This window comes from Anabrus simplex, chromosome 4, assembly GCF_040414725.1.
Source record: "Anabrus simplex isolate iqAnaSimp1 chromosome 4, ASM4041472v1, whole genome shotgun sequence".
Classification (NCBI taxonomy): domain Eukaryota; kingdom Metazoa; phylum Arthropoda; class Insecta; order Orthoptera; family Tettigoniidae; genus Anabrus; species Anabrus simplex.
In genome coordinates this window covers 27095761-27122143 of record NC_090268.1, presented here as the reverse complement: position 1 = coordinate 27122143, position 26383 = coordinate 27095761, and the positions used below count along the sequence as shown (strand labels likewise).

Below are 26383 nucleotides of genomic sequence, written 5' to 3'. Positions count from 1 at the left end.
CACTGCTCATTTTCTAGTGGGATGCCCCTTCCCATGACTTTTGGTCACTCACTGTATAATCTTTATTCTTTTATGTAACTTAAATGATTGTAAATAATAATGTCAGTTCTTTGTCGTTGTACTGTGTTTGTGCTGAATATTTAGTTACACATCTTTTCTTACAGCACGTGGCTAAACTACCAGAAGGAAAATCCAAACCTCAGAATTGTTCTTTTATTTATCGACTGATGGGCCACAGTGAACCTAATTGCTTTTATAGCCCTTACACTCAAAGGTGAGTCTTGCTCTTTCTATAAATAAGTTTTCCATTAGTGAACTAACAATAATACTCAAATCTAGTCATATACAGGCAAATGGATCAATTTGAGATAAGGACCCGCATTCCAGAAACAATCGAGTCAAAAGTTAGCAAAATTCTACTCATTTAAGTCAGTTTACCTGTACAAGTTTCATAAACTGCTCCGTTTACAACAAATGTTCGAAATGGTGTCCACCTTTCAAGTAATAAATCTCATTGTAGACCATATTGAACATTAGATTATAAACATTAAAATTAAAATAATAATTTACACCACCTTCTCAATACTTATTGTTACGGTGTTTTGTGGATTTGCAGAGGTGAAAGAAGGTGCTGGGTGGGAATAGGTCTCAACTTACGAAATTAAGGTTAGTTTAAAACTTTAACAAAGGTTATATTTTCTTTTCAAAATCATCAGATAACAACAACAGAGTAACAGGTACCAAGTAGCAGGAAAACAATTTAGGAAATTACAATTGTTACACGATTTGGGCTTCGAGCCCCAAGATTAATTTCTGAGCTCTCAGCTCACCACCACAATAGCTAAAGGGCAGAAAACCCCTAAGTACGAGGAGTACTTGCTCCTAATTACAATGTTAAGAAAAAGAGCAGACCCGCTCTCAATTTGACAAGCCTATCAAAGGCTACAACAAACTTCATTTCTATCTGCCCTTAAGGCACACCAAGAAACAGGGGTATTTTATACCCAGCCTACAGGGCCTTTACATGAGGAAAATAAAACATCAGGTTAAGTTACTGGCCCCTAATACAAAATAGAATGGAGGCGAAGCTTGCTCTCCTAATACACTTTTGAAACCTACTTGGCATTAGGCCGCTTACGCAAGGGCTAATCCCATTCTAAGGCGGTGACACGATAAGAAAACATTATTACATAAATACAAAGTATGTTACAAGTGTTTATTTATATATCCACCTATTCAATACAAAGAGATCTTTTTAGAAATTAAATATTAATATAAAATGTTAAGGGACATGTTTCGCCCATATTAAGGGCATCATCAGCCTCAAATTCAAACCTGTATGGTGAAAAATCAGGATCCTGATTGCTCTTACAAGCCATAAAAAGAGGATATCATTATAGGTGTCAGTCTAAACATGCAAAATATTAGAATGTCCTTGGCTAAAATTGCAGTATCAAGCTGCATGTCATAAGTTCACGTGAATATACTTTCCGGAGCGTTGAAAAACTTGTTGGGGTAGGGCAGTAAACAGCTCAGTCTTTATAATGAAACAGAAATGAGCCTCCTTGAAGATGATAAGGAAAAGCAAAGCTGATACACTGTTACAGATGTCAATATCGTATGTTGTGATAAGACAACAGATCTCTTAAATGGCTGTTCAGCTGCCTATAGTCTATTTAACTGGCTGAAGGAGTGAAAGTCGAATGTGTTATGATAAGATAACAGTCTTCCTTACGTAATTGTGGGAGCAAGGAAAAAGCATTCGGTTGTCTATAGATGTATTTATCTTATTTGAAGGACGAAAGTCGAAGGTTTATCGACGTTGATAGAGCTCTTTGGTGTGAAGTCCTTTTGTCTGTGAAGATGTAAATCAGTTATGGAAAGGTTAGTTGAAGAAAAATAACGTTATGTGTAGGTTCATTTATTTCTTTGACTGTTAATAAATAAATAAATGAACCTACACATCACGTTTTTTTTCTTCAACTTACCTTTCCATAACTGATTTACATCTTCACAGACAAAAGGACTTATAAATGAACCTACACATCACGTTTTTTTTCTTCAACTTACCTTTCCATAACTGATTTACATCTTCACAGACAAAAGGACTTCACACCAAAGAGCTCTATCAACGTCGATAAACCTTCGACTTTCGTCCTTCAAATAAGATAAATACATCTATAGACAACCGAATGCTTTTTCCTTGCTCCCACAATTACGTAAGGAAGACTGTTATCTTATCATAACACATTCGACTTTCACTCCTTCAGCCAGTTAAATAGACTATAGGCAGCTGAACAGCCATTTAAGAGATCTGTTGTCTTATCACAACATACGATATTGACATCTGTAACAGTGTATCAGCTTTGCTTTTTCTTATCATCTTCAAGGAGGCTCATTTCTGTTTCATTATAAAGACTGAGCTGTTTACTGCCCTACCCCAACAAGTTTTTCAACGCTCCGGAAAGTATATTCACGTGAACTTATGACATGCAGCTTGATACTGCAATTTTAGCCAAGGACATTCTAATATTTTGCATGTTTAGACTGACACCTATAATGATATCCTCTTTTTATGGCTTGTAAGAGCAATCAGGATCCTGATTTTTCACCATACAGGTTTGAATTTGAGGCTGATGATGCCCTTAATATGGGCGAAACATGTCCCTTAACATTTTATATTAATATTTAATTTCTAAAAAGATCTCTTTGTATTGAATAGGTGGATATATAAATAAACACTTGTAACATACTTTGTATTTACGTACATTTCAATACGGACCTAACATGAGATTTATAACATGTAACATTATTACATTACGAAAAGAAGAAAAACGATTATGAAAACGTAGTCACCTCAAAACAATATGAGTGGGAGCTTGAGAGGGTTAGGCACTCTCTATCCCAATTTATAGTTAAAGAGGCGGAATTTTTACCAAATGTCAATTACATTTTAAAGATAGGTTACATGAGAAAAGTTTCGAACCTGCCCCGAGGGTTAAACTGCTGAGCTAGCAAAAAAAAAGTTATTAAACGGCCATTACCTTGTGGATGAACTGCTGCCCAAAGAAAGAGGCGCTTCCCGCCCCCTGCTACATAATCACACACTAAGCAAGATGTCGATGAAGTGGCACCGAGACAAGAAAATCAGCAGTTTAAATACCCTCGTGGAACATTCGAGACCTTTCAGGAATGAGTACCCACACCCCCCTCAACTTTATTGGATAGCTTAAAGCAACATCTCCATATCGGAGAAGACATACGTTATTGGTCAAAAATTAATTAGAGAAATTCGGGATTGGCTAAATTCAAAACAAGCGGAAAGAGAAGGGTTATACTGCCAACCCAAAAATGACTGAAAGAAATTTAACAAAGAACAAACTTATGAATACCAAATTTCTTCCAAAAAACAGTTCCTTCACTTCGCACTAGGGCGCACAATTATAGTTCTTAAGTAGTGCCATCTAGAAGAGAATGTCCACACTTCTTGCTACAGAGCAAACAAATACAAATCGAAATAGACATAGTTCAGAATACTACAAAATTTACCGTAGAGACATCTTCCGAGAAACCGTAGAGTTAATACAGTTTGTTAAAGTTCAGGCTTCCTCCTGTAGAGGGATTTCAACTGGCGCAATATTTGAATTTGCGGCGCGGAGGTGTACCGCCCGATACACTTATTTTTCCTTATATTTCGGATATAAACATTACAACTGGTGTGGTAAGTTGGGACATGTTGTAATGTTTATAATGGTGTCCCCCTGCGTCAATGCAGGCATGGCATCATCGCACGAACTTCTGACGTACCCATTCTAACTTTCCCGGTGTCGTTTGAACATTATCGCAGGCAGTGAGATTTCTTGCCAAGAGATTCTCTTCAGTGTCGACAGGTGTCTCATACACAAGCCTTTTCACGTGGCCCCACAAGAAGAAAGCAAAGTAGGGTAAGGTCTGGTGAGCGAGTGGACGTGTATTAAGAACAGACGGATGTTAAACAACTTGGATTATTAATAACTTTTGACTTGAATGTTTCTGGACTGTGGTTCCTTATCTCAAATTGATCCATTTGCCTTCCTCCATCATCCCTGAAAGTTTGTAACACCATCACGGATACACCCTATATAGGAACAAGAAAAGAAACTCATTTGTCCTTGTGTTCTTTTTCTGTTACTCCCTCTTCCTCCACTGGTGTGCTGTTGTGTTTGTTCTGTTATGTGTTCCTTTTCTTGTTCTTATTTCTCTGTACATGACTAGATTTCACACTTGTTTGTTCCTTTGCAATTTGTACTTTTTCTCAAAAGTTTCTCTTCCTACAGTCCAGCTCCTGGGCTAAATGGTCAGTGTAGCGGCCTTTAGTTCAGCGGATCTCAGGTTATCATTCCGATTCCTGTTATTCTAACTAAACAACCTACCACTCTCTCTAGAACAATACACTATAAGGTACTTAGAAGTTGCTGTTGGTTACAGTCACACACCCACCGACAACCTCTTTTACAAAATAAATACTGAAAGAATAATGCACAGCCAAAGCAGGTCTTATTGACATACTGTATTTCTCCAAATCAAAGACGACCCTGAATGCAAGACGACCCCCACTTATTTCTTCAAAAATATTAAAGCAGGCTTAAAAAGTGCTTTGTAAAATCACATGAATGCCTTTCTTGTACAGTATACATTTTTAGACTATCTTTGTCTTCACGCAACGCCGAACATTGGCTTTAATTATTCCATTTTTTTTTTTTTTTTTTTTTTTTTTGCAGCTGCACACTTATTCTTTATTTTCATGGGTTTAATAACCATTAACTTAAAATTGGCATCATAATATCGAAGAGAACCTGTTGAAAATTTGCTGGCAATACCTGTTCCATGTCTCTACGATACGACTATCCATCAGGTAAATCTTCCTGCTGTCTGTAAAACTGTTACAACCGGCTGCCGCTACACGCACATCTTGCTTGCCAGGTTCGGCTGCCTTCAGTGGCTAGCAATGTATAGGCCTAATAACAATGCAGACGTTGAAGCTCAGAGAAGGAGTTTATTGCAACATGATCTGGCCATTCTGCCCTTGCGTTTTTTGCTCACACACCTCACAATTTCATCTTCGGCTGCTTTAAAGCATCGTCGTTGTGGGCCACTGAATGCATTTTTTAAGCTATCTTTTTCTTCACGCTAACGCCGAATATTGGCTTTAGTTAGGCCTATCCTGTATTTTCTTGCGGCCGCACATCAATTCTTCATTTCCATAACTTAAAATTGACATCACAATATCAACGAGAATCTTTGAAAATTTGCCGGCAATACCTGTTCCACGTATCTTTGGAATATGACAGTCCAACATGAAAATATTCCTGCTGTCTAGAACAGGCGTCATCACGTAGTTGCTCTAGGGAGCCGGTGTTACTTGCTCCGCTCGGGATGTGTATTGGTCACGAGACGAGAGCAGCGGACAGGGGGGTTGCATACCGTGTCCGTACTGTACCTGCCGCTCGGAAATGTTACCATATGAACAACAGCTTTTATAATAATAATAATAATAATAATTTGCAGCATGTTATCCATCATGCCAGTGTTGCAAGTTAAAGATACATGCAGGGGGTGATCATACTGGTATGATCACAAGGTTACAACTCGATGGTTAAGATCGAGAGGTGCCTCTTGGTGTCTTCTGGCTAAATTATCATTTACGATTAATTAGGAGTCCATGGTTAGAACTTCGGTTGTAAGCCGAAGAGCCAGCTCTCTCAGCCGTTGGGAAATATCCTCTTCCGCCGTCGAGACCGTTGACTGCAGTCCTTTTTGCCTCAGTTGATCTGCGGGTGCTTATTTGGCTTGGCCTTATTCACACCTGTCCTGCATATCGACAGGAGCATCCCCTATCAGCCATATGGGAGGATAAGAAGGCACAAACCATCAAACCAACTAACAAGTTCAAACGCGCTCTATGAATGGGCATAACGAAGAAAGAAAGAAAGAAAGAAGAATTTGCAGCATGAATCATATGAGACGAACAGGATAGGAAAATTATTCATGGACAAAGGAAATATACAGCAGTATGCAATATTTCCTGAATAAATACATTTTCACGATTAACTGAAGCTTTGGGACACGTACATTTACCGAAAGAAATTACAGTTTATGTGATTTGTACATATTCTTTGCACTCTCATTAACATACATTTCAATATTTGTATGGCATTTATGACTATGACAACAAATTAAACACACGAACTGAAACATATCAGTGGTGTGCTCCTCCTTCACGGGACCTCTGGGCTCGTTTAGATAGTAGTGTGTCAATGTTTGGTAGTATTGCTTGCGTACTGGCAAGTCGCAAAACCCATTTCAAGTTTTCATCGGTGAGCCTGCTTCTGTGTCTAGATTTACAAATCTTCATTAATGAAAATATATGTTCACATTAATAAGTTAATCCGAATATACTTACAATATGAGCATTAAATATGTACACTCTATGAAATATCTCCCGTGGAAAACGAACATAAAATTCAGTCAAACTGTTTGTGTTTGCAAACCTTTCATTTGAGTATCGCACTGTAAGTCAATCAGTTCTAGCTGCAGTTCTGGTCTAAAAGTTTGCACATCCACTGAGAAGGGAATACCGAACACCTGCAGATCCTTTTCTAATGCCTGAATATCATGAAACCTACTCTAATAGCGAGCAGTGAGCAAATGGCTCCGAGGCATTTCACTCTCGATTGATGATGCCTGGTCTAGAAAATTTAATTTTACTAAACGTCAAGTACAGTAGATGCATTATAACTGCCACTGAGTAGCCGTGGCCTTTCTGAGAATTCTAAGGCTCTCATGTTTTGATGCCATTGTGCAGATTTGAGAAACGTTTTTGTAGAGGCTAACAGAATGTCATTGTCTCTTCACTATTTCCCAAGATCCATTCACGTTACACAGAGGCACTGTACAACCAGTTGCCGCAGCTAGCGGTGTGTAATGTATAGAGCCCGGTTTATATTTAGTATAAAAATAAGAAATATGCACACATGTAGCTAAAATTGACGAAATATATAATTAAATGTGTAATAAATAAAAAATATCTAACTTAATATCTAAGCTGTATTTGATGTATTTTTGTACACAGAAAAGGAAACAAACCCGAAAAAAGTTTAATGTGCAGATGTTATTCAACCTCAAATTTTAATTTGGGGGCACAAATAATAACTACTTTTTTTTTTCTTTTTTTTTCCAAATTTTCTGCGATCATCAAATGCCTTCTGTCTGTTGGGCTGTTTTTATATATATTTATATATATAGAAAAAGATCTTTCACTTCACATAAAGTCACTGGTGCGTTTTTCAAATAAGGAATGATACTGGAAGATACGTTCTCATTTTCAGGGAGTTGCACCCAATACGTTTGTCCTACTTTTACTTTGTGTCTTTCTCCGTAGTAGCACCGACATGTAATTGACCCACCCTTCACACTGTACTGTTACTTCTTAAGGGATGTACAAATTATCAACATAGCTAAGGGATGGGATTTTTTGACAGAAAACATCACTTTAAATTATTTATTAATTATTTTCAGTTGTTAGAGACGTACAGGCTTTTTAAACTATTTTCCAGTGTTTAATTAAAAACTTAAATCGATGTAAATTAGTGAAAAAAAGAATTGTGTTTTCTTTCAGATGCGCAGTATCCTTCAAAATATTTAAAATATGTAATACTTATCAAAATATTTACTAAACATCAAAATATGTAAAAATATGTCATTTTAAACTCCTGGAATAATGGTCCTTTTAGTGTGATACGTCGACATGTTAGTTTTTCTTGTAGCTACATATATGGGAACTGAATATGTAAGTACATATAATCCGGGCTCTAGTAATAAAGAGGCAGACGTTGATTGTCAACGAGTTTTGTGTGTGCGCGCACACGAAACAGCGTGATTACCATGGTAGCTGCCAGTGGTGTTCATTTTTGTTAGGTCACGAATGCAAGACGATCCTTGATTTTTCACATGAGATTCTGAGGCAAAAACGTCTTATTTCGCTAACATATTTCTACACACACACAAAATCTTTCCCAACAGTTCTAGAAATTGGAGTACAAGATAGCATTCTGAACAAAGCATTTTACAAAATTTAACCTAAAAACAATTTCAAGGACACAGACATTTATAATTTATCTGGTGTTTGAATTGATACTTTCATGACCCAGAATAATAGACTCGTATATTTTGTGAAAGAGAGAAACAACAGGGAAACTTTCCATTTCATAAAATGATAAGAGAAAATGGCTCAAATGGGGGAATGAGCCACTATAATCTAGGCTACAAATAATTTTATTCACACCAAGTGAAATGGTAGTTTAGGGGAATGCCTAACATTCAGTTCTGAAATATTTCTTGTTGTTAGTGGTCCTATTGATAAATACTTCATAACTAAAGATATATAGAATTAATTTTCTGATCATTTATGTCTTGTACATTTTTACCATTCCGGCTATGAAAACAGAGGTATTCATGAATTTAGATTTTTGTTGCTAAGTCCATATCAACAGCAAACCATGAGAAAATGGGTGAACTGAATTTAATGAAAACTGTTATGTGAAGTCGGAAAATGAGCCACTATAATCTAGGCTATAAATCATTTTATTTACGCTGAGTGGAATGGTAATTTAAGGGAATGCCTAACATTCAATTCTGAAATATTTGTGTGGTTAGTGGTCCTATCGATAAATACTACATAACTAAAGTTATATAGAATTAATTTTCTGATCATTTATGTCTTATACAATTTTACCATACCTGCTATGATAACAGAGATATTCATGAATTTTGATTTGCGTTGCTAAGTCCATATCAAGTCCATATAACTTCATATTACCCATATTGATAGCTAACATTTATTAAATTTTCAAAGTATCCTCTTGTTCAGTTCAACATAATACCATTGCATTTAAAATATCTACATGTTTTGGCCCTATGCTTTGGGCCATCTTCAGTAAAAATAATAGATTAAAATACTACAGGTATGATCATAACATTTGGTGACTAAATGAAAATATTAAAATTATGTTGAAAAATGACACATGATTTTTTTTAAAGTGCAAGTAAAATGGCCATTGCCTTGAATGTTGAAAACTGTTTATCAGTTAAACAGATGAATATATACAGTAGTAATATGAATCTTTAAACCACGATTTCAAACAGTGCACTTTTGCTCTGGATCTTGAAATATTACTAGTAATGATGTGTTAAAAAAGCAATCAGTTCATTATATGAAGCCATTACTCCCTTCTTACGTAACAACACACATTCCCGTCACAACAAATTAATGCCCTACCTTCCCTTCTCCTTTCTCCTTCACCTCCCCTTCCCCCTTCCACCAGTAGCACCACGTCACCTCACCAAGTAAAGAGTTCTTAGTTTGCACTGATACACTGTGAGGAGCTTGTTATTCGACTGGGCAGTAGGGAGTAAGTGTTATTTTCTTATTTATCACACTTGTTTTGCCCCTTTTCCATTTGTATCCTATATTCAATTTCTAGAAAAGGTATTCGATAATTTTGGACCAAGCTGTTTGAGATTCTGAAGGCGACCAGGATCAGATACTAAGAACAAAGAATGATCAGTCTGCAGTGGTAAGAATCAAGGGCTTTAAAGCAGCAATACAGAAAGGAGTGAGGCAAGCTGCAGTTTGTCCCCCTTCTTTTTCAGTGGTTATGTAGAACAGGTAGTAAAGGAAAGCAAAGGGGAATTTGGAAAGGGAATCATAATCCATGGAGAGGAAATCAAAACCCTGAGATTTGTCAGTGATATTGTTATTTTTTCTGAGTCTGCAGAGGATATGGAGAAATCGCAGAATTGTATAGACGGAGTCATGGGAAGAGAGTACAAGATGAAAATAAATAAGTTCAAAACAAAAGTAATGGAGTGCAGTCGAACAAAGGCAGGTGTTGCAGGAAATATTAGGTTAGGAAATGAAGTCTTAAAGGAAGTAGATGAATATTGCTACTTGGGTAGCAAAATAACTAACGATGGCAGAAGTAAGGACATAAAATGCAAACTAGCACAAGAAAGGAAGAAAAGAACTTTGCTCACTTTGAACATTGATATAGGAACTAGAAAGATGTTTAGGAAGACTTTTGTTTGGAGTGTGGCATTGTATGGAAGTGAAACATGGAGGATAACTCATTCAGAAAGGAAGAGAATAGAAGCGTTTGAAATATGGTGTTACAGAAGAATGCTGAAGGTGAGATGGATAGATCAAATCACGAATTAAGGAATTAAGCCATCAAATTGGCTAAATTTGATGAAAAGAATAGATGGAATGATAAGACACATATTAAGACACCCAGAACTTGTTCAGTTGGTTTTTGAAGGAAGTGTAGGGGGTAAGAATGGTAGGGGTGGACAAAGGTATGAATATGTCAAGCATATCAGAGCAGATATAGGATGCAGCAGTTACATAGAAATGAAAAGGTTAACACAGAATAGGCTGGCATGGACAGCTGCATCAAACTGGTCTGGATTGATGACTCAAACAACAACAATATTCTAATATGTTACCTTTTTCTCTTTATTTACAGGCACTTCATTATCTAAAAGTACAGTATATATACCAATTGATCAACTTACAAACCATGTTGACAGCTAACCATATTCTTTTTACAAGGTTGCATTCTACAGCAGAACATGTTTCCCTTAGTTGTACATAAATAATTTAAGATTTCCTTACTGAGGCCAAGAAAGCAGACTTAACAGTTATCACCAGGCATTCCAGGGATGAAAAACTAACTTTCCAGAAATCGAAAACAGCATATGTGACTGAAAGAGACAGTTTGGATGTGCAGTCACAATTCTGTGGATGGATCACACATTTTAAAAAAATGAAATAATGTAATTGATAGGAGAACTATCATTGCACAACACCTCCCAACCAGTTATGAAGGAAATATTGTTAATACACACATTTGTTATTGATTTGTGCCAGAGAAATTAGGATTTACTCTCACAAATTCCTCTCCAAATTCACAGACTGGACATATTTATTGTACTGTAATATTTACAGTTTTCAGTATTAATGTTTAACAGAGCTATAAAATTACAAAAAAGAGAATTTTCCTTCCTAAAATTAGGATGCGGGAGTTATTCGCATAGATACAGCACTAACCTGGTGTTTACAAATTTAAATGCGGTAAATTAACAAAGAATCTTCAGTGAAGAAACATGTCAGAATTTCAAAACAACTTACTCAGAGCACTTAGCCTATACTGGACATTAGACACAAATATGCAGACATTCACACAGACGTGGAAATTGTCCACATCAACCCTACAATACACTAATCTTTCTTATTTTGTTTACCCTCCAGAGTAGGTGTTTCCCTCAAACTCAGCGAGGGATCCCACCTCTTATCATAATCTAACCTTATATTTGTGAGGATCCCACCTCTGCTGCCTCAACGGCAGTGTCCTGGACCGTGAGACCTTGGGTCGGGGATACAACTGGGGAGGAGGACCAATACATTGCCCAGGCTGATTGCCTGCTATGCTCAACAGAGGCCTCGTAGTGGGGATGGAAGAATCGGATGGAATAGGGAAGGAAGCGGCCGTGGCCTTAAGTTAGGTACCATCCCAGCATTTGCCTGGAGGAGAAGTGGGAATCCACAGAAAAACCACTTCGAAGATGGCTGAGGTAGGAATCAAACTCCTCCCTCTACTCAGTTGACCTCCGAGGCTGAGTGGACCCCGTTCCGTCTCTCGTGGCAGAACCAGGAATCGAACCCGGGCAGCTAATCTCACTAACCACTACATGACAGTAATATGAAATAAATATATATATTCTCTCTCTCTCTCTCTCTCTCTCTCTCTCTCTCTCTTAGAATCCAAACTGCAGGAACATGACTTTTCATTTTAAAATTCTTGCATGCCTTAGCAGGGTTTCAAACTATAGCTGACTTCTGCAAAAATGCCCTTTTGACTGTAAAGTTTGAAGTGTTGCTGAAGACAGCCATTTAAAGTGTGTCAAAAGCACTCCTATGATTTACTTACTGTTAAAAACAGTAGTAAAGTGTATATCAGTCCTTATTAAGATTTTTGAATAAACATTATTGTTTGTGAAAATATTATTAAGTTTATAAAGTTTTATTGTGTTTTTTTTTTTTTTTTTTTTTTTTTTTTTTTTGCTTGAGAATATAATCTTTATTTCAGACTTCTGAAACCGTACATTAGAAGAGATTATGAAACAATGCCATTATGGCTCAAACTCATGCAAGACATTCAAGTAAAGGCTAACAAGAATGACCCTAATTGGATTCTTCCAAAGAGGTGTCCAATCGACTACAGCTATGTAAGGCCTCAGCATATACCAACAATTAACAGCTTATGCTCAGAATTTTTTTATCCAGGTATAGATGGTAAGTTCTAAAAAGTTAATGTTTTATTTTTTAGTAAATAATAATTATCTTTAGAAACTGTAGAATTATACTATCGACTTAGCGGAAAAACCATTTATAGCAATAGCGTACATGTACATTCTTTCACTTGTAGTAATAGTAGTAGTAGTAGTCAGGGTGCAAAATCAGAAATAAATGGTGGGGGGAAGGGGCATAGGGTTTAATTACTAGTGTGTTCTTCAAGCAGTATTTCGCGGTGGGGGGGAGGGTAAATTTCTCCTGTAATTTAATTACCCCCTCCCTCCCAAGACAAATGTAAATTGTAGATCTTTTTGTTTGAATTTTGTTGTTATAATGAGAATGATAAACATTAGAACATTATTCCAATCAGATGAGAATCTTTGAGAGACTGTCGCTTTCTTACGAAAGGCCAGATGAGGCGCAATTTGTCCTGATTTATTGCTTTATTAGCGGAACCTTTCTCTATCAGGGCTAAGTTTTGACTGAAAATTTTTGTTGTTTTGTACACTGCTTAAGTGAATATTGCCCTATTGACTACTTATGGGAAACACACCCTCTCCAAGAAGTACAAGAGTGGTGTAAGCTCAAGCTACTTAGAGAAATGACAAAGGAGGAGAGCTTCAGTTAATTCATATTTTACCCGGGTTTCAGATGGACTTGTCAGAGTGAAATATGAATAATAGGTTGCAGGTCCGGATTGCCACTGCTGCGTTGTTTTATTGCTGAAGGTCTGGCAGTCACTTGAATTATTGCTGATGTTTTCATAAAAATATGTACAGTAAAAATCATTAATTTCAGTCATAATATGTGTTCTACATTTTCCTCATAATTTGATAATGAAAGAATTCCCCCTAGTGGGGGGGAACCTTTGAGATAAAATCGTCGGTGGGGAGGAAATCCCTCCCCCCCCCCTGCGATTTCGCACCCTGGTAGTAGTAATAGTAGTAGTAGTAGTATGGACTTATCATACCTTTGAAGCACACAGTTTTCAGGCCTGTACGAATGAACTAAGTACCGTACTTAATAAATATCCCCCTAACTATCTTATGATCAAAGGAGTTACGGAAACTGGAAAATCACTATATAATCCCGAATACCACCCGCATCTTTTTTTTTTTTTTTACAGAAATATTGCTCCTTAAATTGTGTGTAAATTTCTATGTGATGGTATCATATTTTAATGCAACGCTCAACCCACTGTAAATTGTAGTATTAAGGCATCTGAATTATTTAAGCTATGTGTGAATTTGTATATGAACGTGCTGTATTTAGAATGCTAAGATAATAGTAATTGGACACCTCAAATTACTGTAAGTCAAAATGTAAAATTTTGAAATAGTTAAGGTACGTGTGAATTTGTATATGACGGAGTTGTAATGTTAAGCTAGTAGCAAGCTCAACTTATCGTATTTTAAGCCATAGTGTTAAGCACTGGATATACTTAAGTAGTGTGTGAATTTGTATATGATGATGCTGGATTTAGAATGTTAAATTAGTAGTATTTCTTGTAATATTTTCTTTCCATGGAATTGTTGTTGTTTACTTTATTATCGCACTGGTGTAAGTGATCATTGCCACCAAGATATTTCCCAATTGCAATGTATATGATAATAATAGTTTCGGTTGAGGGTCATATTTAAGCCTTTCGTATCGTCATTTTGTAATACATTGTTCCGAGGACACATCAACCCGGCAACAGAGGTTTCATGTCACGTGACTTGGCATTGGCTGAAATCTCGTTCCATTGCTCACTTCCGCATTACCGGAACCACATGGTGTGGCAGTTAGTTGATTAATACTTCGTGTTCTGAGTGAAGAAGCATCAGTGGTAACAAGTGATGAATTCACAAAAGCGTTTGCAGTCATTTACTGTGAGGGAGAAACTACAGTTGTAACGGAAGCTGAAACTATCAGAAATTATGCTGCTGGCAGAAGTCATGTATTCGTGATTGGAGGAAGAAGAAGGAAATTATATTTCTTTTCAACTGAGTTCAGAGATAAATGTTTATAGTTCTTAACATAGCATGCCTCTAGATTCTATCCCCTCAGTACCTTTCATTGGACTCGTCTACTATCAGTGTGCCTAAACAATTCACCCCTCATGCTCCTCAGTTTCAGCCTAAGTGCATTGCTTGACGGACCCAGTCTAAAACTTCTGGGACACCCCATGACGTATGCGTGTTTATGAGTTAAGTTTTACTTCATTTTTTCAGTTAATGTACGAAGAATGTGTCAGTTTTGTTTTATTTTCGTGTAAAATAGTGCCTTCGTATATAGTGAAGTCCAACGCATCATGGATAGAAACAGGGAAAGAGAAATCAAAAGATTTATAAAGAGCGTTACCCAGTTTCATGCACATGCAACCGTTGGCCAATGACTTTGTTTTTTACTATCTTGAACATTACTCGAATTAATTGGTATATTATTTACAAGCATTCAAAAGGTAACTTTAACATCTGAAGGCATAATTATTTGAAAGAACTGAACCAACAGCTATTATAAGATATTAGATTCATTCCGTATTGATGGTTTTCACTTTACAAAGGAAAATTTGTATGTATGTATTGAATCGGAGGACACATTAAATTTTCTTTGTAAAGTGAACCAACAGCTATGCATGAGATATTTGCAAGAACAGTATTCAAACTCTCCCAACGGGGCTAAAAACGGAACATTCTCTAAATGTTAGGAGTGTCTGAAGAAGAAGCAGCCCTCTACAGCACCACAAGAACTAGGAGGGCCTGGAAGATGTCCCTGCTGTAACAGGAAAAAAAGAAAAAGAAAAAAAAAACTAATTGCCGTGTATGCCAGTGACATATCTACAAAGAGCACTCGGCAGTGACCTGTGTTTGGTGCAGTACGGAAAGACAAGAATCTAGTGATGAAGCACAATGAATGTCAGTTGTTTAACATCCAATTTTTGTATTGTCAAAATACCTTTGAACATTATTTACAAGTTCGTGCAAAATTATTTACTAGTTCTGTAACATTAAAAATAATTTTTTCTTAATTTGTGCTATTTTTTCATGACGCTGTCTAAAACGTCCACGCCTCCTCATGGGATTATTTTTACGCACCCTCTCCAGGGTTAAAGAGTATCAGTGATTTCCGAGGGCAGAATGCACAATTTCCTGAAATACGTGACAGTGACATGAACTAGGTTATGGTGTATCAACTGAAATGTTTCAACTAAAATCATTAGAGATCGCAAAGGAACTTAAAAAGAAGGGTTTTACTGCAAGCCGTGGGTGGATAGGGAACTTTTATCGAAGACTGATTGTGTATGCAAAGGTGTACATGTATTTCTCAACATCTCCCTGTTGCCTACAACGAACTGTATTTCACAACATCTCCCTGTTGCTTACAATGAAATGTTGATGACCTTTCATCGCCACGTTACTCGTTAGCTGACAGAACCAAACTTCCTCCATATGCGGTTCTGAAAAGAAAAACCCTTCCTAAAAGAAATTTGCCGTCTGTTATTTTCGTTCGAACCCAAGAATCCAGCTGGATGGACAGGGAGCTAATTGAGGACTAGATGAAGTGTGTATGGCAACATTGCCCGGGAGCTTTATTGCAGAAGAAAAGCCTGCTTGTGCCCGACACATATCGCGGGCAATAATTCCTCTATGCTACAGTCATTGAAAGTGGTGATTGTGGTGGTGGTGATTATTGTTTTAAGGGAATTATAACTAAGCAACCATCCTCTACTAACTCTTAATCAAAGAGAAAGAATGGAAGGGATCCGACACTTCAAAAAGTGAAGGTATCGGCCAAAGGCAAACAAGGGCCACGAAGGGCGTGAAAATTCACAAACCTAATACTGTTGGGGTCAAAAAGAACAAGAGTTGACCAAGGGAGGTTGGATAGGATAGATAAAAGTGAGGAGCCTGCCACAAGGAAGTGGAAGCAATACCAGGACTCAGCTGAGGGGCCCGTGGTTGCTAACCCAATCTCTAAAGTTCAGAGCCTCTTGGGCCCCCTTTAGTCACTTTTTACAACAGGCAAGGGATACCATGGGTGTTATTCTACTTGCCCCACCCAGAGGGGGACAGCCATCGGATGTTTGTGTGAACCGGCCTTTCAAAGCTGCATTGAAACAGCTCTACAAGTGGATGCAGAGATGCCAACTATTATGATTGAATTGTAATCATAACGAATTACCCATCATAATTACGCCTTTACGAATCGCACACACCACAAATTACGATTTTTTTGTTGATTTTAAATCTAAATGTATGAAGTGTTCAAAAGGATACACAAGGAATGCCATTACAGCTTGAATTCTCAGAATATTATTTTCAGATTTCTCAGTAATAATTTATACCCCTTTCCTGTCTCTTGTTTAAGAATATTTCAAGTTTTCATGCACCGAATGCAGTGTGTGCTTCCAGTACCAGAAAAATAGGCACCTGTGAAGTGGTGTATCTTGCAGAGTTGTTGTCTTTGTTCATCACATGACCAGACTTCCATGCAAGTATGCGAGTTCTTTTGTCTTTGTTTTGGCGGCAAAGTGGTGACAAACTCCGTTTCATTGTGGGTACTGTGTGCGTGACTGTTGAAGAAGTATTTATTGCGATTTTGGTTGCCAAATTTACATATATTGCTCTTCTAGGATATATGCTGATCATGTTACAAAATGCGAAAGGTTTGAAATAATGAAGCGATTTATTATACCTGTGGTGACATTACTGTGATTAGTGAGACTAGTAATAAACCAAAAATAGTTCAAAAATTTAGGGAAGAATACTTGAAAGAATGACCCTGTTTACTGCGTTCCTCAAAATCTCATTCTCACGTGTTTTGTTATGTGTGTAGCCGCGTGTTATGTGTGTAGCCGCGATTTTTCAGTTGTGCATGGTGAGGAAGAACAAGGCCAAGTTCCGTGCTAATATGAACACCGAAATGTTAAGTGGTCTGTTAGTGCAGAGGATGCACTTGATATCAAGAGGAAAAGTATGTCACCAGTGCACATTTACCAAACAGCAACTACAAGCTGCTAAGGGAGCAACTCCAGTACTCAACAAAAGAAATGATCCTTCAACTTCCACTCAGATATGTACTGCATATCACCTGTTACGTTAGCAGGTAAGAATCATACACTCTTTATATGCCAGTCTTTGAATGTCTGGTTGAATTGTATGTTGTTCTTTGATTTTTCAATGTTATGTAAGTTAGTAAGATCTCGAAAAAAAAAATCTACGGCCGCCGCATCCCCTCTCCCCCCTGGTGCCTGAACGGCTGCATTACAAATTGCATTTCTTGAAAATTGGCATCTCTCTTGGGTGGCACCAGCCGGCGATCATCACTGACGCGAACTGGACAAATGAAACTACCCGAAGTGGAACTCCTATGCAAATGGATGAAGACTGCATGGGAACGCATCTCCAACGACTTGGTGAGGAAAGGTTTGAAGAAATGTGGAATTTCAAAATCTATGGATGGTAGTGAGGACTATGCGTGGGCAGGTGACTGATCAAAGTTCTGATGGTGGTAGTTCTGGTGATGTTGATGTGTGACTGATTTGTACATTGAACTAGTTTTATTTCTCATTGTGGTGTTTTTAGCGTTTTTATTACTTTTAAAATGTTTTAAATTAGCAATTTTGTGACACGTCTGCTGAAATTGAAAAAATTTGTATAAACATGTGATTTTTTTTTTCTTTCCAAATTTTGTCATTAGAAATTCAGGTGTGTGGATCTTATTTGGTGACTGGTGGTATTCGGGATTATACGGCATTAGTCGGTGACATCACAGGAGATTTTGTTGCCATAGATATTGGGCTACATTTAAACTTAATAATAGTCGTTTGTAAGCAGCCGGGCTGAGTGGTTCAGACAGTTGAGGCGCTGGCCTTCTGACCCCAGCTTGGCAGGTTCGATCCTGGCTCAGTCCGGTGGTATTTGAAGGTGCTCAAATAAGTCAGCCTCGTGTCAGTAAATTTACTGGCACATAAAAGAACTCCTGTGGGACAAAATTGCAACACCAGAAAGGAAAGGAGTCAGTGGGATGTAAAAATAACATTGTTATCATCATTTGTAACCTGCCACATGAATTCATTGTTAACACTAAATTGAAACAGTTCATGTTACTTTGGTGTATGCCCTCATAGATATATTCTTTGATATCGTCCCTTCTCTGGCAAATTAACGAAGTGCGAAATGGCAATAAATGAGGAGAGCTGGAAGAAGTTGCGATTATTCATGTACGAAGGCCATCCGGAAAGCGGTACCCGTTTGTGCAATAAAGACACAGGAGTAAATCTTAACAAATATACACTTTTTTATTGGAAAGAGCATACTTTACACTACTTCTCCACATAATCTCATAGCAAACTTAGGCATTTGTCGTAACGTGGGACGAGTTTTTGTATTCCAGCGTCATAGTCCTCTGCCGCCAGCGCATTGTGATACAAAGTCATGGCTCTTTTATGTTCTTCATCGCTGTCAATTCTTTTTCCCGCCAGAAAGTCTTTAAGCTTTGTAAAGAAATGAAAAACCGAAGGGGCCAAGTCCGGGCTATATGGGGGATAGTCGAAGGTTTCCCACTTGAATTGCTGCAAAAGTTGTTGTGTTATCGCAGCTGCATGAGGCCTGGCATTGTCATGAAGGGGATTGATGGCTGTAGACAGTAGACCTCGCCGTCGATTTTGTATTGTCCGCCGTAATTTCTTTAATGTTTCGCAATACGCATTAGCATGTGTCTCCACGGGCCATAAAATCAATGAGCAGTACACCTCGGCGATCCCAGAAAATGGTTGCCATGAGTTTCCTGGTGGACAGAACTGTCTTGAATTTCTTTGGTTTGGTTGGGGAATGAGCATGATGCCACACCATTGATCGTCGTCTACTCTCAGGTGATGCATAACAAACCCATGTTTCGTCCCCAGTAATGATGCGAGTCACCTTCATCGGAATAACGTCCCAGAAACGTCAGTGCTGCAGCCATACACTTGGTTTTGTGTTCCTCTGTAAGCATGCGAGGGACCCACCTTGCACAGATTTTTGGATAATGCAGATGGTCTTTGTGACAATTTCATGAACAATTGTTCGAGCCTTGCACAGATTTTTGGATAATGCAGATGGTCTTTGACAATTTCATGAACAATTGTTCGAGACATTAGGAAGATGTTCACAGAGTTCATCAGTTGTGATGCGGCGATCGTTCCTCACGCATTCGTCTACAGCACTCAGCAGTTGGTCTGTAATGACAGATGGTCTCCCTGAACGCTCCTCGTCGTGTGTATTCCCCCTACCTAGGAAGTTGCGACACCAGTACCGAACAGACGACTCGTCCATCACATTGTCTCCATACACCTCCGTTAATTGGCGGTGAATATCACAAGGTCGAACGTTTCGTGCATTAACTGGCGGGGTTCTCAATTTGTTTAAACATTTTGAACGATCACGACACAACACAGTCAATGCTAGCATCACGCCACCTCGAACAGACCAGGCAGAAAAGCCACTGACGCGGTCTGACCTTGCCCAGCGGCTACCCGAGTCGTCAGCGCTTCATGCGGAGCTAACGAGTACTACTTTCCGAATGGCCCTTGTACAATACATGTTTTTATATCTTTACGACTTATGACATTATAAATGTGTTTTTGCTATACAGAACAAGTTGCAGGTGTGAGTCTTTGCCTGAGGGTGGACTATATATTAATCTAGGAATGATGTATGCCTTACAAATCCTTGACTGAATGGTCAGCATAGTGGTCTTCCATTCAGAGAGCCCTGGATTCGATTCCCAGCTGGGTCGGGGTTTTTAACTGCATCTGGTTAATTCCTGTAACTCATGAACTGGGTGTTTGTGTTGTCTTAATCATTTACATACAACATACTGCATTACCAACCGCCACAGAAACACACAATAGTGAATACAACCCTTCACATACAGATCAAAAGTATCCGGACACCCCCAAAAACATACGTTTTTCATCTTAGGTGCATTGTACTCCCACATACTGCCAGGTACTCCATATCAGCGAGCTCAGTAGTCATTAGACATCGTGGGAGAGCAGAATGGGGCGCTCTGCAGAACTCACGGACTTCGAACGTGGTCAGGTGATTGGGTGTCACTTGTGTCAGAAGTCTGTACGCAAGATTTCCACACTCCTAAACATCCCTAGATCCAATGTTTCTGATATGATAGTGAAGTGGAAATGTAAAGGGACACATAGAGCATGAAAGCGTACAGGCTGACCTCGTCTGTTGACTGACAGAGACCGCAGACAGTTGAAGAGGGTTGTAAAGTGTAATAGGCAGGCATCTATCCAGACCATTACACAGGAATTCCAAACTGCATCAGGATCCGCTCCAGGTACTATGACAGTTCGGCGGGAGGTGAGAAAACTTTGATTTCATGGTTGAGCGGCTGCCCATAAGCCACACATCACGCAGCTCAATGCCAAATGACGCCTCGCTTGGTGTAAGGAACTCAAACATTGGACGATTGAACAGTGGAAAAACATTGTGTGGAGTGACGAATCACAGTACACAATGTGGCGATCCGATGCCAGGGTGTGGGTATGGCGAATGCCCGGTGAACGTCATCTGCCAGCGTGTGTAGTGTCAACAGTAAAATTCGGAGGTGGTGGTGTTATGGTGTGGTCGTGCTTTTCATGGAGGGGGCTTGCACCCCTTGTTGTTTTGCGTGGAACTATCTCAGCACAGGTCTACATATGTTTCAAGCACCTTCTTGCTTCCCACTGTTGAAGAACGCTTCGGGGATGGGCGATTGCATCTTTCAACACGATCGAGCACCTGTTCATAATGCACGGCCTGTGGCGGAGTGGTTACATGACAGTAACATCCCTGTCATGGACTGGCCTGCACAGAGTCCCGACCTAAATCCTATAGAACACCTTTGGGATGTTTTGGAACGCCAATTTCATGCCAGGCCTCACCGACCGACATCGCTACCTCTCTTCAGTGGAGCACTCCGTGAAGAATGGGCTGCCATTCCCCAAGCAACCCTCCAACACCTCATTGAACGTATGTCTGCGAGAGTGGAAGCTGTCATCAAGGCTAAGGGTGGGCCAACACCATATTGAATTCCAGCATTACCAATGGAGGGCGCGACGAACTTGTACGTCATGTTCAGCCAGGTGTCCAGATACTTTTGATCACATAGTGTAGGGTTCGCATCAGGAAGGGCATCTGGAAGTAAAACAGGGCTAAATCCATACAAAGTGCCAACCCGAAGTAATTGGGAAAATTATTAATATTATTAATTTCTGTATTTAGGAAGTATATTGTCCATTTATATTGCATAGTGGGTACTAGCCTGTGGAATCAAGCAAGTTGGCTATGTGATTCCAGTCACATAACTGTCAGTTTGGTTCACACCCCACCGTTGGCCCTGAAGATGGTTCCTATGGTTTCCTATTTACCAGGCAAATGCTGGGGCTGTAACTTAATTCAAGCCATGATTGAGTGCTACCTATTCCTAGCGCTTTTTATTTTGATCCCATTCCCCAGTCATGTGTTGAAGTCTCCAAGGAGTATGTGATCACATTCTTGGTTGAGACCTTGGATATTGTATCTTCCAAATCTTCCCAAAACTACTTTTTCCAGGTCTGTTGTGTGGTTTTGCTCTTGGCACATGTGAATTGACTAGAGTGTAGAATTTGTTGGCTCCTTTGAGGGAAAGGGTGGATAGTCTACTATTCAAGGAGTCCTTCATTGCTCCAAGGATTTGCTTATTGATTATGAAACCCATACCCAGATGACAGACATTCATCATCCTCATTTCTGTTTCAAAAGCTAACTTGTTCATGTCCCTGGTCCCTTGTAATGCCATTATAAAAGGTTCTGTTTGATCAATTGTGAGATATTTAAATTTTCTAACTTTAACAAGTGAGTTTACGCTGAATGTTGTAAGTTGCAAATTTCTTGCTCTTTAATCTCTTGTCTGCTGGTGTGAGCTCCCCAGAATCCAGAGGTTCACTGACATTGTTCTTGACAACAGTGGATTGGTTACCATTTGGGACAGTGCCTGCAGTTGATGTTTCCATCATGCCAAGTTGAATGATTTAATTTTGGGGCTGATGCGTAGATGCCGACAAAGGTTATAATTGAGGTTGTAGCATGGGGAATAGACACTGCCCCTGCCCTGCCAGCTACATGTTCTCAGACACCCAGAGTTGTGGTTATTACCTGCCCCTAACTTGGTGCCCCTAATTGTGAATACTGGGCTGCCTCATATGTCCCCTATGCTGTGCCATACATAGGTCACCTTCTTCACCTTAGTTGCCATTGAGTTCTTTGTCACCTGGGGCCCTTGTGAGATACTAGTATTTGGGTCAAGGTTTTTTAAAGAGGTGTTACTCCTCTATTATTTCCCACCTTTATCCTGACTTGTGACAGGCAGGTTGGCCCAGGTTGGCAGATTCCAGCTTTTACATTTAACATATGAAATAAATTAATACTGAAAATAAATATAATAATAAATATAATGGTAGTGTGATATATATACTATAACAATATTGGTAAGTATGCATTGCATGTATTTTTGTAATATCATATGTAAGAATACATTTCAAAAAGCCTTTAAATTGCTGGAACATTATTTAATAAACTGTATTCTCTCTTTTGTAGTGACCGAATGTCTACAGTATCCTGATTTCAGTTGTGTTGCACTGTACAAAAAGCTGATCATCGGATTTGCTTTTATGGTGCCTGATGTCGGGTACAATGAGGCATATATTTCATTTCTTTTTACACGCCAAGAATGGAGACGAGCTGGAATTGGATCATTTATGTTGTATCATCTGATACAGGTAGATAAACAATTTGTCTTCTTGTTATTATTGCAAGAAGTTCTCTAAATATGATGTCTTTTTGTAATTTTATTTGCCTTCAGTTAATGATTGATACAAGATATGACCTATTCAGATACAAAAGTTTATTATTGTTATGGTGATTCTGTGGAACACAGAGGTGAAAAAAGGTGTGGGCATAAATGGGTGGGTAGAGAAAAGATTAAATAGCAGTTTTAAAACTTTAAAATATTGGAATTTTGTTTCTCCTTTATTTGTTTTCTTTTCAAACTTTACACTTTGCTAAGCAAATAACAAAATCAGGTACAAGGTCAAGCTCGTGAGCTTGAGTAACAATATTAGAAAAATCTCGAATAATTTAACAACTTGAGCTTGAAGCTACCTAGTTACAATGTTAACAACCCACACTCAAGGAGACGGAGCTCCCAATTTTTACATCAGTAGAAAGAGCGTCTTTGCTCTACACAATCCTAGGAGGCTATCCTCCAAAATTACAAGTTCCAGTCCTATTAAGGCACCTACCTACATTTCACAATCTTAATCGCTCAACAGTCTGATTTACCTGGACACAAAATGAAAACAAATAGAAGTTGACTTTAACAGGGGTAACAAGTACCCATTCTACGTGGCCTTTTCTGAAAACAAAAGATTAAAGTTAGTGGCCGAAAAGCAAAATATTAGGAGGCAAACTCTTGCACTCCTTTGTAATTCACCAGAACCTCATTAAAACGCTATGTGGGCTTATGGCCCAAAATTACAGAGGGTAAGCCTATACTACAGAAGTGACTAGATGGAGAGAAAGTTTACAAAATTAAGAGATGATTTTAAAGATTACAAAATCATAGTCACCTCAATATCAAGTTGAGAGGGAATACAAGAGGGCTTCTCACTCTTTATTCCCTAAGTTTGGTTAAGTTCTTTAGACTTGTTTGAGAATTTACATTGTGAAAGAAATTCGAAATCTTGCCCTCGAGCTATCTTTCAAAGACTATTAGATGGTTAAACAGAGTCTGCCATTACCTTGAGCTGGTGGACCTCCCGAAGATGGACGATGCAGCCCTTTCCCCCTGCCTCCATTACGAACACACTCTAAACCTCTTGACTGGAGCAATCCCAAAGATAATATGGCCTGAATGGTCCCAGCTTTTATAGCGGAGAAGAAGGATCCAGATTTCTCTGGGCCGAGGCCCTGACACACCCCCAATTCCTATTGGTTAATTTAATAAATATCATACATTTCTTATTGGCTGAAATATTAAGTTGGTGGGAAGAGAGAGAAGTGTTGATAACTTTAGAACACCAAAAACAATTTACAAACAATTCACTTTTACCAACTAATGAATACTAAATTTATCTTGAATTTTAGTTGTTCATCCTCCCATCAGAGGAAGTACCAAGTTTGACAGTAGAGACGTCTGTCGAAAAGTGTTCGAATTCTTCCACTAGCAGTTTCAAAGTTTCCATTATAGATGGCCTTCTAAAAGGCACTTATTTTAAATTAGTGGGCGAGTGTACCTCCGGTACAATTGCTGCTGTTATTATTGTTACCGGGGTTTAGTGGATCACAGAGAGGTGAAAGAAGGTGCTGGTTGGAATGGGTCCAACTACGATATCAAAATTAATTTAAAACTTTAAATAAAGGTTATATATCTTTTCAGATCTCAAAACTTAACAAAATTCTTCACTTAGTGAAGGAAAACCAATGTGTCAGATACAATGACAATTTGATACCAAAATAGGAAACCCCAGAATAGGGAATTTAACATATTTGGGCTTCAAGCCATTAATTTACAAATTTACAATGTCGCCAATGTAGCGTTTACATAGACAAGGAGAGAAATCTCCCAAGACAGAGCACCTTGCTCCAACCGATCCTCATTTACAGCCTTCCAGAGGCACCCCTCAATATTACAGTAAAATTAGCAATCTCAGAAAAGAGTTTACATGCTCTCCAACTTTAACCAAGGAGGCTGCGCTCCCAATTTCTTACAGCCCACTCAAGCCAACATTACACAAAATATCTTACAAATTTCTGGCCTCCCTAGGCCCAACCTACAATTTACCATTTTTGTACACAGGGGTATCTATTACCCAAACTACTGGGCCTTCGTGGAAAAGAAGAACAGGTTAAATTACTGTTCCGAACACAAAATGTATGGAGGCATACACTTGCGCTCCTTGAAAACTCGGGTTTTAAAATTCTACTTGGGCTTGTGGCCCGATGATGCAGAGGCAAATCCCTCACTACTGAGGTGACTAGAAGAACAAGTTACTTGGTAATTTACAGGAGAAAAACAGTTACAAAATCGTAGTCACAAGATAAATTGAAGGGGAACTCGAGATACGCACTCTCTATCCCTGATTTACAATTTAAATCTTTATAAATTTTACCTTAGCTGAAAGAAATTTTACATTTTAGAAAACAGGTGGTTACATAGTTAGAAATTCGAACCTTCCCCTAGCGTAAGTCTGCGGAGGTAGCTACACAGATATAAAACTGGTGGCCATTACCTGGGCTGGTGTACTGCCTGCTGAAGAATGAGGCTCCCCGCCTCCTGTCTTAAGACACACACTCTCAGGAATTCAGCGATCAAAAGACAAGGTAGCTTGAAAAAGCCTCAGCTTATATACCCCAGGGGATGGTTCGAGAGGGTTCTGGAGTAAATCCGGACACACCCTCTCATTTTTATTGGCAAATTCAAAAGGTACAAGAAGCCTATTATTGGCTGAAAAATAACTACAGAAAATTCCTGATTGGCCAGATTGAAAAGCTGGCGGAATGAAAAAGAAGTGTTGCAAACCTTGAAATAACAAAATAAATGAAAGTTAATTTAGTTGAGAATACATAAGAAGACAAAACTTATTTAAATCACTGGTTCTTCTACCTTGCACCAGAGTACATTACTTCTTGACGTAAACCAACACAAAACAAATAAATCCAGTCAGTTTAGGCAACTGCAAAATGACACAATACTCAATTATTCAATGGTGACATCTTCTGGTCAATGTCCCAACTTCATGCATTAGTGGCTTAAAGTTTAGTTTGATAGATAGAGTTCCTTAAGCGCTGCTTCTAAATGTGCGGAGTTGAGGTGTACCTCTCGGTACAATTATTATTATTATTATTATCATCATCATTATTATTATCATCATTATCTATGAATGTAATGAATCAAACATGTCTTACTTCTCCATGGCTTTTGGAAATA

The 26383-nt window shown here is 38.5% G+C and overlaps 1 protein-coding gene across 1 annotated transcript in view; it reads left to right on the top strand.

The window, feature by feature from the left end:
• The window catches only part of Atac2 (Ada2a-containing complex component 2), a 113394-nt gene that overhangs the window by 83423 nt on the left and 3588 nt on the right, over positions 1-26383 (top strand). The window contains exons 8-10 of the mRNA XM_067146171.2: positions 165-274; positions 12186-12391; positions 22993-23174. Of these exons, the coding sequence (XP_067002272.2) occupies positions 165-274; positions 12186-12391; positions 22993-23174 (498 nt within the window). The remainder of the gene's footprint in view (positions 1-164; positions 275-12185; positions 12392-22992; positions 23175-26383) is intronic.